The sequence below is a fragment of the Neovison vison genome, chromosome 4, assembly GCF_020171115.1.
Source record: "Neovison vison isolate M4711 chromosome 4, ASM_NN_V1, whole genome shotgun sequence".
Classification (NCBI taxonomy): Eukaryota; Metazoa; Chordata; class Mammalia; order Carnivora; family Mustelidae; genus Neogale; species Neogale vison.
In genome coordinates this window covers 57,053,243-57,071,348 of record NC_058094.1, presented here as the reverse complement: position 1 = coordinate 57,071,348, position 18,106 = coordinate 57,053,243, and the positions used below count along the sequence as shown (strand labels likewise).

The 18,106-nt window shown below is 38.9% G+C and overlaps 1 protein-coding gene across 3 annotated transcripts; it reads right to left on the bottom strand.

Moving 5' to 3' along the window:
- Positions 1 to 404: 404 nt before the first annotated feature.
- Positions 405 to 17,396, bottom strand: PEX2 (peroxisomal biogenesis factor 2). 3 transcript variants are annotated; one of them, XM_044245422.1, is made up of 4 exons: positions 17,103 to 17,396; positions 14,616 to 14,646; positions 14,094 to 14,125; positions 405 to 2,260 (listed from the first exon to the last, which is right to left on the bottom strand). In XM_044245422.1, exon 4 carries the CDS (start codon positions 2,241 to 2,243, stop codon positions 1,326 to 1,328), a length of 918 nt encoding a protein of 305 aa, XP_044101357.1. In that variant the 5' UTR covers positions 2,244 to 2,260; positions 14,094 to 14,125; positions 14,616 to 14,646; positions 17,103 to 17,396; the 3' UTR covers positions 405 to 1,325. The 3 variants fall into 3 exon arrangements, with proteins under 3 accessions (XP_044101357.1, XP_044101356.1, XP_044101358.1); XM_044245421.1 differs by lacking the exon at positions 14,094 to 14,125 and having other exon boundaries at positions 17,103 to 17,395; XM_044245423.1 differs by lacking the exons at positions 14,094 to 14,125; positions 14,616 to 14,646.
- Between the last annotated feature and the right edge of the window lie 710 nt (positions 17,397 to 18,106).

The following is an 18,106-nucleotide window of genomic DNA, read 5'->3' as shown; positions in this document are numbered from 1 at the left end:
TAAGTAAAAAGGCCTGACTACTTTGATCCAATCCAGGCCCAAGTACTTCAAGTCCCTTGCAACATGTACTTCTGCAGAACCCAATCTGTGATAGTAGATTTAGTCGCTCAGCTAACAAAATGTCTCTATTGGTACACTGGCACCAAGAGTGGTAGGTTCTGATTGTCTAGTGGTGAGCACAAGAGTCATACTCCCTGGCCTCCTATGGATAATCACTTAGTGAGCAGGTAGAGGTTAAATAAAATAAATGCTACTAAAGTGCCATTAGTGTCTGGAAAAACATAAAACCCCCATAATATTGACAACTCTATTAGGTAACATACATGTAAAGTACTATTTTCATGTTAAAATAACAATATGGGTATTTACTCAGAGCACTTTATCAAAATAACACCACAACACACTTACTGGTATAACAAAATATTTATTTATTTAATCCTTTTAAATCTTTAATCTAAGTCAACCACTCAGTTACTTATGTTCTCATCAACTTAGATCATTGGCAAAATCAAAGAATACATACAGACTTTTGATATGAAAAAGGCAAATGTAGACTCTAGTAGGGATCTTTGTTTCTACCTGCCCACCATCCACTATTCTTACAATGGCACCTGCCTTTCCTGTGGTGAACTGCCTCTCTCCTACTATGGGTCCACGATGTATACAACTAGTAATCAAGATTAGTACTTTTCTGTCCTGGCTCACAAATGTGTAATCCCAGGCAGACCAATGTCAATGAGGTCTTTAGGATTTAGCCGGAACTATTACGCAAGAAGCTCTTATTCCCAGGGAATCAGAAAGCTGGCAAAACATCAGTCTGGAGCTCCTGGTGGCCATTATTTTGCCTGAGAAGGAAGCCAACTGAATCCTTTAAAAACAGGTTTTAGAGAGTAGCTTAAAATTACAACTGGGGCACTAGATCTTAAGCCTCAAAACAACAGGGTCTTATCATTGTCAGATTATGATGTTATAATGCCATCTTTGAAAATAAATACACACTCATCCCAAGTCTCCGAAATCATTTCAGAATCTGCCCTCTTTCTAGAAGTAGCAAAATTAGAGAGTGTTTTTAGTAGTCTGACAAAAACTGTCCATTCTTCTCAACATTAAAAACTGAATGCAATGATTTAAAGAAAAGTAATACATTATTGTGTGCATAATATATACAGAATCATGTGGTTTCTAGTGATTAGAATTTCGTACTTGCAAAGGAATAGAAGACAGTGGCTGAGAAGCACATCCCCTCCTAAACAGTATGCTTAGGATGACTAATATTAAGGATTTGAACATAATACAGTTTTCCTCAGAGGAAACAATCTTAGTTTCTAAAGAGCATTCACTTCTGACATCTCAATTCCTGATTTTAGTGGCTGCACACTGTGTACCTCTGAGCCACACTTAGGACAAGTAAAGTACACATCAAATAAGAAACTACTTTTAACACAGTAGTAACAGAAGATGTGCTCACATCCTATGGTGTGAGGCATGGTGGGCCACTCTCCACACAGAGAACACTGTTTGCCACTGGTGGATAACGTATTGTCACTATTAGAAGCACCAGTAAGAGGAATACACCATGAAGACAACTTAGCTTTTAATTTTTGGATATTAATAAGTGGTAAGAGAAAAATCAGAAACTCAGCAAAACCATGCCAGAGAAGTTCCCTATTCATATACTCAAAGCCAACTTCACGTATGTTTTGGGGCTTGCAAAATACAGAATGAATGCCTAGAAGACGTTCTGTCAAAGTTGCAAACTTGCCCCTCTGAAGGAAAATCAGGAAATTAATGAGCCCACCTAATTTAAAAAGTCCAACCATGATATTCATACACTGCCTGGCTTTCCCAAATGATGCCAAATGACGGTTTCGAAATAGGTCATAGCAGCGCTCTTCCAGCCACGTCCCGCCAACTGTACACACAGCATACCACAGCTTCTGATTCTTACTTGGTGGCTGGTACCTCAGCTTTGGGGAAAAATCATTTTTATACTGAATATTCAAAATGGATTGTCCCACAGTGGCATTTTTAGAATAGATGGTGAATCGCCACAAGAAAAGCCACAGTAATGCTTTCACCTCTGGTTCAAAGTGGGCTAACAGCCCTGGCTTAAATCCATGAAAGCACTGAGAAAACTGGGACCAAACTAACTGCTCCAGGGCCTTGTTCAGTTCAAGCGCATCCAACTGACTTATTCTCAGCACTCTGTCCGTCCTTTTCATGTTCTCTTCTCTGGAAGCCATGTCTTCTTCGAGAGTTTCTAGGGGTAAAGTACAATTAGGGAACATCAAACATTCGCAAGCTCGTACCATCTCAACCTACGCATCTAAAACTGCAATACCCAAATGACCAGGGCCTACTGAAGATGGAGCTGCCAGCAGTTATCAAGCAGCAGCAAACAATCACCTCTTATATGGAACCTTCTCTTTCTTCCCCCACTCCTCCCTTCCTCCCTCCTTTTCTTTGCTCTTCTTCTTCTTCTTCACCTCCCCCCCTTTTCTGGACCCTCCTCATCAAAGGAATAACAGGTTATAGCAAGGTGTACCCTTTTCCCACAAATATCTCCAAGTAATCCTCCTTGGTCATTTTAGCAGGGAGATAATAAAATCCTGATACTAACAGTGATGAACCTAAATAATAACATGACTAATGGAGAAATACATGAACTTAATAAATATAGAGAACTCTATGGAACATTCTAACGGATGGTAAGTCAAGACCTCAGGTTAATTGCCAGCACTTCTACTGACTCCAAAGGTATATATATTTTTTAACAAGTCATTTAATCTTTCTGAAATATGTTTTATATCTATGAAGTTAGGAGAAAAAATTAAATGAACAATCAGTGTTTATTATGCTATCACACTATGGCAGAAACTGAGTATTAGCACAAAACAATATGAGTGCAGAAATGCTGTTATTCAGATATTAAGAAGATACACATCATACAATCTTCTAAGAAAAGCATGATGTAAAAGTATACACAAAGACTATTTCATAAATTAACTAAGGAATCCCAGAGGTACTAAGGGGACAAAAAACTTTTAAAATGAAATAGAAAAAGCTGATTAATGGTTAGCTAGGTATGACTGACTCATTCAAAACACACTTATTAAATGCCTATTATGTACAAGCCACAATGACTAAAACACTCTGGCTGCTATTTTCAAGGAGTGTACAGACCAGGTTAGGTATTTTACTTATTAAAAAAACTGATAAATTCAAACTATGACAAGAAATCTGTTTCAGCTTAGTTTCTAAAATCAGCCCTGAACACATGGAGCTTGATCTAGATCATGCACGATTTCTGGGCCTTCAAAAGGCCTAGTGCACTAATTTAACACTAAGTTATAGAGGGAGGCATGTATCCCACTTAAGTTCATTGTCACTGACAGTGTGGCCATTGTGATCTTGGACAAGTTACTTTACCTAGTTCTGCTTTATTTTTTTCACTTACAAAACTGAAAGCCAGAGATAAAATGACCTCCAAGTTCTTTCAAATTCTATTTATGATAGATATTAAGATATCTAAAAAGATATTAAATGTAATTTGTTAGAAGTTAAAGGACTGAAAGGTACATCCTAAAATAAAGCTGCACCTCTTGAAACTGGGAATGTATTTGACAATTAAGGAGGTTTTTGTTTTCTGACAATTATAGGGTTTTACAGAGGATGTTTTTATCTATCTCTTTATTTATGCAGAGGATGTTTTTAAATTATTCATGGATCTTAGATGACTTAGTGGCAGAAGACTACATACCTAACAAGTTCAAGTATAGGAAACAAAAGGGCCTACTGAATAATAGGTGTTTATTGCTGCTTTCTTCTCAATCTAGGTACTTGACAGGAATGCTTCTCTCCCATAAACATCATCTGCCTTCTAGGGTCATCTCACCCTTTTTCCCTTTCCTGCAGTCCTTCAAAATTTCACAGTTTAGAGGTATGGGGGGGGTATTTTGCCACAAGTTCTGTGAAATCCTTGCCTCATACTAGCCGGGAGCTATAGGAAGGGAGCTATAGGAAAAGACGGGGGTTAGAACCGAGGTCCCTTTCTTCTCCTTACAAATCTCTTCAATCCCCAAGGTTTTGCTCTTTGCCCCAAATATTTTTCTAATCCATTCACTACCCTATCCCCTGCAGGCCTCTTCCTAAATTCAGCAGCTCTCATCTCTCTGTTGGATTACATCTAATTGGCCTATCCCACCTTCTGCCTTTTTCAGTGCATTTCCCACACTGCAGTTGTTCAAACACAAGCCTCCCAAACTATCCCAGCTTGCTTTCCTGCCTAACCTGTTGACCTCTAGTCATAAGGTGCCCCCTTTTCTTGTTCCCTAGTGAACATTTATGGTCTGTTCCCTCTATCTGGAACAGTACGCTCCTGTGTTTTATTGAAAAATTCAGTTTTCAGTTTTTAAGTACTAAATTTTTAATAGGGGCTTAGGCATCACTTCCTTCTGACTCTCCAAACTTGAGTTGGCTGCCTCTTCTAGCTGTTCCCTTAGCACTCCATTCTTCCACTTTCTTGGTCTCTATGTACTGTACACAGGCTACTTTTTAAATTGTCTACTTCCTCCACTAGAGGATAAACCCTGTTGCAAAGACTGGGTCTTGTTACAGTTGAATTTTAGCAACGAGCACAGCACTCAGTGCACATAATGCACACTACACGGACCAGATGAACAAGATAAAGAAGGGGCAGGTGAAGGACAGAAAACACAAATTCCTACCCAGTAGCCTTTAAAATTATTTCAAATTATCGTATCTGGACTATCGACTATTACCTATTTCAACATGTTTGTCATACATCTGCTGTTTACCAGTTACTGCTATAATAGTAAAACTGACACAGTCTCAACCCCTGATGGAGACTACAATGTAGTGAGGTGAGGGGTGGATAAGAATGTGCTATATAAAATAATAAACAGGCAATTACAATAAGGTGTTAGGAGTGATATGCAAGGGGAAATTCAGGGCATTATTTTTGTCATTAGACCTCAGAAGGTCAGAGAAAGCATCAAAGAGATAATATCTCGACAACTACCTAAAGGATGAGCAGTGTCAGTCTGGTAAAGGAAGGTAAAGGAATGTCACACCAAGCAGAGAGAGAGCAGGTGACAAGGACTGAAGGTGCAAGGACAAAGGGCTGGAAAGGAAGACAAGAGACCAATAGTAAAAGCCAAATTGTGGAGACTGTATTTTATCAAAATGGTAATGGGGAGCCACTGGATAGTTTAAGAAAAGAACTAATCAAATTTTTAGACAGCTTGTTCTGGCCACATTCAGAATGGATTTGAAGCTGAGAAGACTCGAGGCAGAGAGACCAGTTAAGATGATTATTATGTGATTATTAAAGTGATCAATGAGAAAGTTCTAAATTATAAGGGTATCAGCAGGGATGGAGAAAAACAGGTATCTTTAAAGCCATGAGGAGTTAGAAGTGACATGGTTTAATGAGAAATAAGCCAAGAATAACCGATTTGAGTAACTACGTGGTGGTAGTCCAGCTCTCTGAAATAGGAAACACATGCAGTGATACAGGTTTCAAGGGAGAGGTAATAACCACAGTAGTGTCAGAAATCTGAGGCTCCTATGAGACAGCTAAAGCTCAGTAGGCAGTTGTGTGGAGACAGGAGAGAAAATCTGGGTGGAGATTTTGGGGGGGTGTGTCCCTCTGGTAGGACTAATCGACTTTAAATCTACTTGATCCACTTAAACGCTAAGATCAGGAAGGCAGTGAACTAAGCAGGAGCAGTAGATCCTGCCCACCTAAAACGCGCTCTGCTTTCTTTGTAATAATATAATCTTATTCTCATAGTTTTCCTGTTCCAGCTAGCATGGCTGTTCAACAGTTTTATTCACTGGCATCACATCCATCTTTGGGCTTTCAATCCCTCTATGCCACAGTCTTCACCATCAGTCCTGTCCTTCTTGGCTACTGGTTTTCAAACCTGAGCATTTATCACGATCACTTAGATTTCTTAAGACTGTAGTGTCTCAGAGCCAGAGTTTCTGAATCATTAAGCCTGGAATAGGAGCCAAGAATCTGCATTTCTAACAAGCTTCCTGGGGATGTTGAGAATGAATGGGCTAGTCACTTCAAAGTGAAGTTCATTAATTTTTCTGGCATATCTACCATCCATACAGCTCCATGCTGCCTGCCAGCCCTCACATTTATTTCTGTTTAGTTCTCATCCCTATACCCACAAGGGCTGTTACAAATCTTACACTGACTCTGGCTCCCCCTTTCTTCAGTTAAGTAGATCCTGTGAGATTAGAGACTACTCCATGAATTCCACAAAGGCTATGGACATCAATACATCCTAGCCCTGCTGGGTGCTTGGGATGCAAAGATAAACAAAACATCTTGGCTCTCACTTAAGGACCCTAACCAAAGTCTAGTAAGGGAAGCAGGCAAGTAAAGAGACAACTAGGGTACTAACAAAGGCATATGGTATCACAGGTTCTCAAAGACAATATATAACATTTTGAAACTATCTCAACAGAAAAAGAATTCCAAAATCCATGCAAAAAGCTTCAATAAATATTATTATTCTCACTTTTCCTGCAGTTTACAAATTTTCTCTAGTTTATAGGCATTATGTAATTGAGGAAACAATTTTTTTTTTAACCCCTGAAGCAAACTAAAATCCACAAAATGTTTGCATACATTTACCAAATCATCTCTATTACCTCATTATTACCTCTGGGATAAAGTACAAACTTCTCAGATACAACCTAGCCCAAGTCTGTGCCACCCCTCAGTCCTAATTCTGGGCCTTTTCCCATGTATCCAAAACACTCACCTTCCCTGCCAACTCTTCCCACTGCCCACAACTCTCTGCCCTTCACATTCCAACTTTATTTCAACCTTCTCTGTGAAACCTTCATAACTATCTCCAACTCCTATTACCACCACCTTTAACTTTGACAGCAATTGTCTGTGCCACTCACTTGAGCCCTCAACCATCCTGTGATTTCAGTCATGTCAGTACATCTTCTTTCCCTAGTTTATCTGTAAGCTAGTTAAGGGAAAGTGCCTTATCTTACACTTATTTCTCAAAGCACCTGCCACCTAAAAAGAGAACAATTTCTAGCTCAGTTTCACTCATGCAAAATTCTACAATCATTCATGGTGTGTGGGAATATAGCACATGACTCCTCTACTGTCACAGTGTCTACAACTCTGTTATCTTTCCCAGATTTCATATTCTGCGGTCAGCAAAGGAAGTTCTCAATTATTGTCAAATTACCCTTGAAAGGCTCTGACCATACTGGACATGGATAGAAGTTCAGCACCACCAGATCCCTCCTCTCACCTCTCTCACATCCCAAGAATTGGACTGGATAGAGTGCTATTTTTTTTGAGTATCAGTTAAAATACATGGCCTGTGTTAGAGGACCAGTTATGCCAATTCATGTGTCTTTAAAGATACATGAGTCTGACTGATTAGAGTCATAATCAGTTCTGCATTATGGCTGATGGATTTGTTACAATTGTAGAATAAACCTAAGGATGGACTCACAGTAGTTGCTCAATAAATGTTTGTTGAATCTATGTGCAACAGAAGGAGAAATTTGGTAGTTAAGTGGTATACTGACTGAATACTATATGAAGCATCTGGATGAACTGAATGGTGAGGGAAGCCTTCTCTTCCTCAGGTTTCTTACTCGTATTTAGTGAAAACCTGGTCTGAGGGAGTGATGTCTCAGAATCATCCATTTCAAATACTTCATTTCTGGAGGAATCATACTTATTATTTAGCAAAGATAGGAATTTTTAATGGCTGCCAGAAAAGGAGACTTAACACACTCTAACCAATCCAATATTTAATAATCTTTATTATCAAAAAATTCTTTCTTATCCCTTCTGTTACAGTTTAACATTTTTTTCCTTTCCTCTTTTTCTCCTTAGGCCTGGCCTCAGTGTAGATTAACAACAGCTGGGCTTGATCTCCTCCCTGTGTAAGACTCTTTAATGGACCAAAAGACTATCATTAAACTGTTCTTCAGCCTTTGCCTTTCCAGATGAGTAATTTCTCTATTTTTTTTTTTTTGTTTCAGGTTTTATTTTCCAACATTTTAGTCATTTTTGTGACCTCTTTCAGTTGTAAACATAGAACAGACACTGTCCATTACACACCATAGTCAAAGCAGAATACTCCTCCTTTGCTCTACACTCATATTTAGACAACTTGACAGTAGAAAAAAGTATATTTAAAATCAATCAGACCTGAGTTCAAGTTCCAGCTTTGTTACTTACTTGTTATGTGATCTTAGAAAAAGTCATTACCTCAGATTCTTTTTTTTCTTCTTAATTTTAGGGAGAGGCATGGGGGAGGGAGGAGGAAGAGAAAATCTCAAGCAGACGCCATGCTGAGTGTGGCACCCAGCACGGAACCTGATGTGGGTCTTGATCTCACGACCCTGAGATCATAACCTGAGCTGAAACCTAAAGTCCAATACTTAGCCAACTGTGCCACCTAGGCACCCCTACCCTCAGATTCTTCAAAAAGTTGAAAAGAATAGCTACCACACACACAAAGTTGTTGACATTAAACCAGATAATGTTATGAAAGTCTGGAAACTGGAAAGTATCATTATTACTATATTATTGCTGCTTTGGCTAGGGATGGGCATAAGAAGAAAAGGAGTCTAAGTTGATTTTGGCAAATTTATTTCAAAAGACTGAAATTTTCATTTTTACTTATATTAATACCTCAATCTGTGGTGAAAGAACTCCCCCACCCCAGGAAATACTAACTACAAAATTAATATATAATTGTGGTAGTAAACAGTGAACATGATGTCACTATTACGCGTGCACATGGAGGCGGACTAGGTGGGAAGGGACAGAGACATGGTTCAGTGGAACACATCACACTCCTGTATCTTATCTGAAAGGAGATTATGGAGGGGGAATTCTGCAAGCCTGGGGATGGGTTTCAGCATGACTTGCTCCTTGGATATTTAACCCTCATCGATATGGTAATGCCTATTATCAGGAAGCAAAGAAACTTCAGGAATGCACACTGATAATATCTGACTCTAGGGTGCTTTGCTGAAATAGGGCATGGTACAGGCAGTCCACAGAGGCATTCAATTGTGGTTCATCACTAACATGCACACTCCATTCCTCTTCCTTTCTTTTTTCCTCTTTTCAGGCAGATACATTCATTCTAGAATATTGACTTCAGAGATGGGCAGGGCCCAGCAGTAGAAGAAACTTATAAAATAGAAATAACTAGAAGTTCAATCAGTCTGATCATGGAAACCTTTTCCCTCCACTGCTGTACAACAACATTTGCCCATAATAGGTGTAAAGCACAGAAAAATATCATAAATGCCTTTAAGTCATAAAGTTATTTTCAATATAATATAAGGAGTGTGTTTTAGTGAACACTAATTCTCTGACAAATGGCTCAATTTAACTAATATTTTTTGAGTGCTTACCAAATGCCAGGCAATCTCCTAGGTACCAGGGATTTAAGCCAAAAACTTAACTCTCAGTTCACTTCCTTTTACTCAAGCTTTTTTAAAGAAATAGAACGTTACTATAATCAGGACTAGCCAAAACAAAGAATGAATCTTGAAATGTGAAGACACCATGAAGGATCACAGAACTCCCCTGGCAGAAAAGAAAAAAAATGACATTTAAGACACAAGAACAGGCTGTGCAAACCCCAGATATGTGCAAGCCATGAAACCTGGCCATGGTTTATCTGGGAGATACTGGGATGAGTTCCAAAAGGATCAGCCTCCTTAGTGGTTTAACCTTCATTCACTGTGGCTGTGCCTGTTACCTGGAAGCAAAGACTCAAGTCATCTGCCATGACTGAGCAAAACAGGCCAGCAGGAGAGGCTGGCTGAAGAGTTAACCCACTGCAAAAAGCCCACTGTAGGGAAACCAGAAGGATTTCATAGGCATGAACAATCACTAAGGAGAAGAGACATAATGAGATATATTTTTAAAAGTTGAATCTATTGATAGCAGAGTTCAAGAAGAAAACAAATGCTAAAGCTCCCGAAGACCGGTGAGAGGGTATGTACTACAATACAAGGCCCTTAACAAAGGTGCTAATAACTTTCTAAAAGAGTTAAAGTAATGATCTGCTTCATTAAGAACTAATCAAAATCAAAAAGATTATGGCGCCTTCACATTTTTGGATCAAAAATCCCCCCCCCTTTTTTTTTTGTAAACCAGTACTTTCCTGATTCTGTTACACCGATTGCCATCCACACCCAACATTAAGCTAGTCTATTTCTACTTACCTTCAGGAATTTAGTTTAAGTAAGGTTTAGTGATCCCCATATTACAGGTTCTTGTAGATTAGTATCTAGCTTCACAAAAGTAGGCTCCAACTTGAATAGTTAAAAAAAAATACAAACTAATCTTTTTCTTTAAAGCTGGGATTGTTCAGAATTGAAACGAACACCATCAGATTTAATTTAAATTGATTTTTCCAGAATGTCAAAAAACAGGCAATACCTTTTCCTACTCTGTCATGAAATCTTATTCTTTTAATACACAATTCTATAACCCTTTCCCTTCTCAATCCCTATTTCCCAAATTACACTAATTTAAGATTCTAAAGGGCCAACGCAGAGGGAAACATTTATAGTCATGCAAAGAGACTCATAAAAATAATTAATTAAAAGTATAATTGGCATTACACAATATGTGTTTAGTGAACGATACTACTACATTAAGGATATGGAAAAAGATAGTCAAGGCAAATTATAGCATCTATAGGGTTAGTCTGATTAACTTATCCCATAAATATGTTTAAGACAAAATGATCTAGCACTAAAAACTATTAAAAAGGTCTCCTGCTGACGTTTTATCACTAGACATGTCATACAGCTTTTCTTTCAGAAAAGAAAAAAAACCCTGAAATTTGTTTACTAAGAGCAGTAATATATAAACCTATTTTTAAATAGCTCATCCATTTTTTTTTTAAGATTTTATTTATTTGTTTGACAGAGAGAGACAGAGAGACACAGAGAGAGAGAGGGAACACAAGCAGAGGCAGTTGGAGGAGGAGAAGCAGGCTTCCTGCAGAGCAGGGAGCCCGATGTAGGGCTCCATCCCAGGACCCTGGGATTATGACCTGAGCAGAAGGCAGACACTTAACGACTGAGTCACCCAGGTGCCCTTATCCTTCCCTTTTATGCTTTCCATTACCCCAAATAAAAACTATATCACATTCCAAAACCAAAACAAACAACTGAATCACACTAAAGAAGGAAGAATTTTCAGAATGTAGTTCAGAGCTTATACTGAGTGTAGTACAAATTATGAATGAATGTATTTTATTTAAAACATGTTATTGACAGAAATCTATCAATAATAATGTGAGTATTGTCAAGGGCCTGTCAATATTAATGTAATTATGATTAAGGGGATAACATGGATTTTTAGCTATAATACCAAGTAACATCTCCTACATTGCTGCTATCAATATACACATTATTATTGACCTGTTCCGAGACTCTCAGTACTAGATGTATTACCATTAGGCATATTTGTCAATGCATGCTGCCTACAAAAACTCTACATTTAAATTTACAGTCCTGTAAACTTTGTCAGCAGAAACATGTGATTCCCAAGTATTCTCTAAGGTACCAAACCCAAGTATTCTCTAAGGTACCAAACCCATGTATGCACCCACTGCCAAGCCATCCTTTTTCAGATCCACAATAATGAACTAGTTTTTAGTATGACAACGTTGCTGCCACATTATCCTGAGGGTTCAAGTAATCAAAATGGATGAGACAATATATTAATTTTTTTCCTTTTAGGTTTGAAAAAATTTTAAACTTATGTTTCATATTATGAGGTTATGTGAATAAAGTTCTCTAACTGGAGATCTTAAGCTTTGAACCTACACCCTACTTTTTATTTCCTTTGTGTAGTCAGATAGATTTACTGTCCATTGTATTGAAATCAATACTAATAAATGGGACATGCATCAAAGAGGGATTTAACAGGACACCGATTCCCAGAACACATTTCAAACATGAGCAAAAGAGAAAAAGCTATGACTGAGACCCATTAGGACACTGTGACCTCTGGCACTGTGAATAGGCCTAAAAATCAACAACCAGAAGTTCAAATCCCACTTCTGCCACAGGCTTGCTAAATGACCTGTCACTACTCTTTTGTTCTACTCTTTCATCAAATATAAAGCAAGTTTCAATAATTTATAGATATCAAATGTTATATATCCAAATTGTGCTCTTTGGATATGGATAGGATATGTTGAAATTTTAAAGTTCTATTGTAGACACTAGACTTCTAGCTATATACTTAACGCAATCCTCATCAAAATCCAAACAGGAATTTTCTTTTTGGGACTGGTAGTGAGTACACAATAAAATGTTTTAGAATAAACTTCAAAATCTCATAAATTGCTCAAAAAGATGAACAAAGATAAGTAACTTGTCCTAGCAGATGGGAAATATAGATGTATTTTTCAATTTGGAAAAAAAAAAGGGAACTCAAATCAAATACTACCATCATCAAGATTATAATTAGTCTTAAACAACTGAGTACCCCCCTATTTCATTTACTTATTTAAGACACTTATCCAAGTATCTAAAACTAACATCAATGTTTCCCTCTGGTTTTTTTAAACCTTAAAACAGAATTTTCAATACCTTGGCCTAGCTTTACAAATACATTTTTAAGAGAAAAGCATGGCACTCATAATCTTCTCTTTTAGAAAGTTGATACTTCTGAGTCTTTAAGAGAAAAAGCATGTTGTGAAAATAAAAAGCAGATGTTTGAGTGAATATGGGGAAAGAGAGTTAAACTGGTTCTGATTAGTTCTGTATCTTACACCAGATTCACCAACAGGCTGTGTGACTTTGGACAAGTCATTTTATCACACTATACACTCTAGCAGTTAAAAGATACAAAAATAAATTTCAAAAAATCAACTTTGAGAAGTCTATGTATCTAGAATCCTTATAAGAACTATTTTAGGAAACCTTGGAAGAGGAAGAAAAAAGAACAGCCATTTCCAACTACAGAAATGAAAATGCTGAGTGTGAAAAAGGCTAGAGAAAAGGCAGAAATTAGAATGGAACATGAGAGACAGAGACACAATCATAGAAAAAGCAAAGCAAAGCATCTGGAAGACAAATACCCACCAATTTATGAGTTTATGACTGAAGTACATTTATACTGCTTACCAGTTATCAAGTGCTAACAAGGACTATCATACCTAAGTATCCTTTGCAAAACTAAATATTAAATCATTTGATCCTTACTAGTATTATGAAAGAGGTTCTTTTATCATTTACATTTTAAAACAAGGAAACTAAAGCACAGAGAGATTAGCTGACTTGTATAAATCACACAACTAGAAGTGGCAGAGCCATGCTCTGAACTAGTGTCCTTGACTGACAAGGTGTGATGGGCCTAAAAGATGAACAGAAGTACTTTAGAAGGACACCACAGGACATGCAAATGGGGCTATTTTAAAAGTCTAAACACTAAGAGATAGACATGAACTACAGCAAAAATTACACTCCAAGAATGAACAAACAAGAGCCACAAGAAATATATGAACTCCACAAATTTAGAAAAGTGCTCTAGAACCTAAGAAGATAATTTTAAGTAACTTGCAAATTACTGGCACACATGTTTAACTGCATATTTTATGGCATTCAAGACAACATGGAGGGACACCTGGGTAGCTCAGCTGGTTAAGCCTATGCCTTCAGCTCAAGCCATGATCCCAGGACTCTGGGATCTGAGTCTCTCATCAGCATCTTGCTCAGGAGAGAGCCTGCTTCTTCCTCTGCCTGCTGCTCCCCTTGCTTGTACGCTTTCTCTCTGTCTCTTAGAGAGAGAGAGACAGAGACAGAGACAGACAGACAACATGGAAATATCCACAAAGGAACAGAGGTATTAGCAATGGGAAAAAAGGAAGTACCATGTAATACATCATTGTGTGCGAGGCATTATGTTTTCTTCACGCTCTTTTATCTCATTTAATCCTCATAACACAGTAAATACTATCATGTCCATTTTAGAAGACAAAATTTAGATGTGAGGAGATTAACAACCTGTTTAAGGTTGGACTTACAATCAGTAAATTTCCGGTAAACAGTAGAGAAACTGTGGAACACACAAAGGAAGTTAATAAGTAGTAAGAATATGTGGTAAAACTGGAACAAATTCAATCCCACAGAGCTCAAAGCAATTTTTTTTTCCCTCAAGATCATTCAAAAGACCAGACTGCCAGTCAAGCTTCCAGGACTGTAAATGGGGAAATAAAGCAAAGTTTTATTTGGTAAAGTCGCCCATGTTGCCTCGGATGCATCTAGAGTACATTCTCTCCCTGACTCTACACATGTGGTCAGAAAACCATTCAAAGAGCCTGAATACCCAATATGAACAAAGGGAGTATGTGGGTGAAAAAATGAGGCATGAACATTCATTTAATTGTTATAAACCCATACTATATGCAAGATAGAGGAAATGCCAATTCATTTAACACTAGAAGGGAACAGTTATACAGAATCAAAACGGAATTACTCTATAGCTCTTGGGTTTTTTGGTCTTAATAGTAAGAAGACAAGACAGCATGGGTGAAATTTTATCTCACCTTATTCACAGGCAGTTAAGAAGGGAAAAGTCTGAAAAAAAAAAGAGAACATATTAAATAGAATAAAATGCAATATAGAAAAGGGCATTTTGATTGTATAGATGGTAAAAGATTGAAAAGAAGTTGATTAACATTGCACAATGGGAAGGACAGAGGGTGCTAGACATCGTCTTCCCTGCTTCCACTTCCACGTAGAGAAATGACAGTACTGGCATTTGCAGTGCCAGGATTACATGGGGCAAATGGAGCAGTACAGAGCTCTTCTCCAGAGATTTCTTCCACATACCAAAGGAACTGAAGAGGAACATGGAATGTTTAGAAACTGCTGTCATTTCACAGGAAGGAGGTAAAGGGGACATCCAATTTGTTTTGAGGTTGCCCGAGATAATCAAGGGAGGAAAAAAAAAAAGGAGCAAGTGATTCAGAGCAGAACTTTCGTTCAGAAATAAAGGTTGTGCATATGGCATACATTTTCCGTATGCCATAGGAACCTGAGCACAATGAAGTGCAAGAGAGAAAGAAACTTTAAAATTACCTGAAGCTGTGAGGAAAACATGGGGCTGAGACTTAAAATGCCAATTTACTAGCTATGCAATGTTGGACAAGGCTGTTAACATCTTTAAGATTCAGTCACAGAATATGTAAAAAGAAAAATATCTGCCCTTCCTATTGCAAAGATTATTATAAGCTTCAAAATTAAGCAAAAAATTTTATGGCTAAAATACCAGGGAAGAAGGAATAGAGAAGAATAAAGAAATATGATTATGATCACAAAAATTAAATTTGAAGTTTGTATTTGTTAAACAAATTAGACAATATAGACCTGTTTTTGACTTTTAGTAATAAATTAATGATGAATGTATCTTTTACTATTAAAAAAAGTTACTAATCGAATGAATACACATTGGATACAAATGAGTAATCATAATGCTACAAACAGAATCATAATGCTACAAAACAGAATCATAATGCTAGAAGTAAACCCAGATCACCTAGTCTAAGATATGAATTTAAATTTCTTAACAGAAACACGTTTCAAACAGAACACATACAAGAGCTGTTCTTGTAAAAAATGGCTGTCTGCTTGGTTTGTCTCTCCCCTGTGTGGCTCCAGGAAATTTATATAGGAATTCTTCTTCAGAACAGATTTAAAACCACAGATTGAATGCTACCCTAACCCCTAAAAATGAAGAGAATAAGGCCATGAGGTAGGGCTGGTCAAAGGAAACCAGAGTCAGGACTAGCACTCTATGTTCTTTACTTAGTTTAGTATTCTTTCTACTATGTCCTGTTACTTCCATTTTCTTTATCTTTTTTTTTTTTTAAGGAAAAAAATACATACATAACAAATAATAATAAAATAAATAAATAAGCATATATGTACTTTTTTAAAGGTTTTTTTGTGTGTGTTGTTTGGTTTTTTGCTTTTGTTTTTTACTTCTTAAATAATTCCATTATCTTTCTTCTTTTCAGTCCCCTCTGACTCAAATCACTGAACTCTAATAGTTCTGGATACATGTATTTGATAATATGGGCAGATCCGAGAGAAGATAGAGTGAGAAAAAAAAAAAAAGAAAAAAAAAAAGAAGTCGACCATCCCAAGTTTATTTTGTTCAGGTTTAACTAACGAAAACACATTAGGGGAAGATATTTAGACTGCAAACTGTGGTGTCGATAAAGTCTCAAACTTCCTCTAACTGCCTGAAATGGTTAAGGTAAAAAATTCTGAAGGGGCATCGCAGAATACCAGAATATATTAGATGTGGACATGCAACAACTTGGTCTCGGGCAAAGCCCTTTCACTCAATGTGGTATTTTTGGAAAATGGGACCTAAGAAAAGAAAGAAAGAAACCATGTCTTTTAACTGAAAGCACCAGGAGAAAAATGTCAGTTATTTCCGCACTCTCCGTTATCAAAAATCACTGTTGACTATAACAAACTAACAGCAAGCAATTATGAAAGACCATTCTCAACAGCTCTTCTTCCCGAAGAAAATTAAAACGGCTTCTAAGTTCACAGGCTTTCAAGAGAAACTTAAGCATTGACCTCAATTTCTGTACCAATATAACACTTTAAAGTCTGAGCCATCCGATATTACGTAGTTAGGACACTGCGTAATTTTTTAAAGCCACTCTTAAAAAGCAAATCTCACCCCGGACAAGGACGCGGAGAAGATTTTGAAGTGTTTCAGAAAGTCACCTCGTGGAAGGCAAAGGAACTCAAGACTAGCTGTGGTTTTTGTTTTTTTATTTTTATTTTTTTTTCTTTTAATGGTGCCATTCTAAGACTATTTTCAGGAGCTCGGGCCTACTTCATTGCCTTCCCCAGATCCGACTCTGATTTTGCTTCTTCCAGGAAAACAGGAAGCCCATAAACAGACAAACTCAAGCTAAGGGTGACAGCGACAAGGTCGCGAAACTCCACGCCCTCCCAGCTGTAGGGCAGACCGCAGGTTTGCACTCCGGCTCTCTCGGGCAGACACTGACCTTAGGAGTCTGCGAAACGCCCCCGTTCCACGTAACTTTCTCTGAGACATTTTCTGGGAAGCTTGGCTTCTCCTAGCAGAACCTGGATTATCCAGGCTTCCGGAACTCGCGGGCTTCCGGAGCGACGGCAGGACCCGGAAGTGTCTGAGAAAAAAGGGGAAATTAAACCAAGGAGAACTAAGCTTCCGAGCGCGGCGGAAGGCCCCGGACGGCCCAGCAACAGCGAGCGAAGAAGAACCGAAGGGCCGAAGGGCCGAAGGGCCGAAGGGCCGAAGGGCCGAAAGGCCGAAGAGCCGAAGAACCGAACAGGACACCGGCGCGCAGTGATTGGTGGGCTGGCCACTCTGAGGAAACCGTATCTGATTGGCAGGACAGTCGCGAACCCGTCAGCCTCCGGTCGGGGCCGCGCGTGAAGAGGCCTCGGTGTCAAGAGGCCGCGGGGAAGTCGGGGCTCTCTGAGGGCAGGGTTTTCTCTGCCCTCGGACAGCGCGGCGTGCCGCCGGACAAGCGCCGCCGAGTGGCAGTGGGGCGCCTCGGCAGCTCCTCGGCTGGCTTCTGGCTCGCCCTGGTAGAGGGCTCACAGCGGGATAGCTTTTTGGGGAGAGGAGCTTTCGGGGGAGGCGGGCGGCAGCTTCGGGGCAGGAGCCTTTTTGCTGCGCGTGCGTGGCGTGGGCGGGTAGCTTGCTGACTTGTGCAGGTTTAGGAAGGAGGGTAGCCTAGTCCAGTTAGCCGTCCCGCTCCACAGCCTTGGCCCGAGAGGCCCTGGACGCGCTCGCACCGTGGGGGAGTGAGCAGCTGGGCGCAGCAGGGCCCGTCAGAATGACCCGGGAACGCGTCGAACACGGTCAGCCAGATCGCCCACCCCTGGGTAACTAAGTCCGAATTTCTAGGACTGGCGCCTGAGGGAACGTATTTTTTGAGCGTTCACCAGGCAATTATATGTAGCTCCGTGAACTGCCACTGCCTCCTGATTCGGTAGTATGGACAGTAGTGTCTTAGCTGGA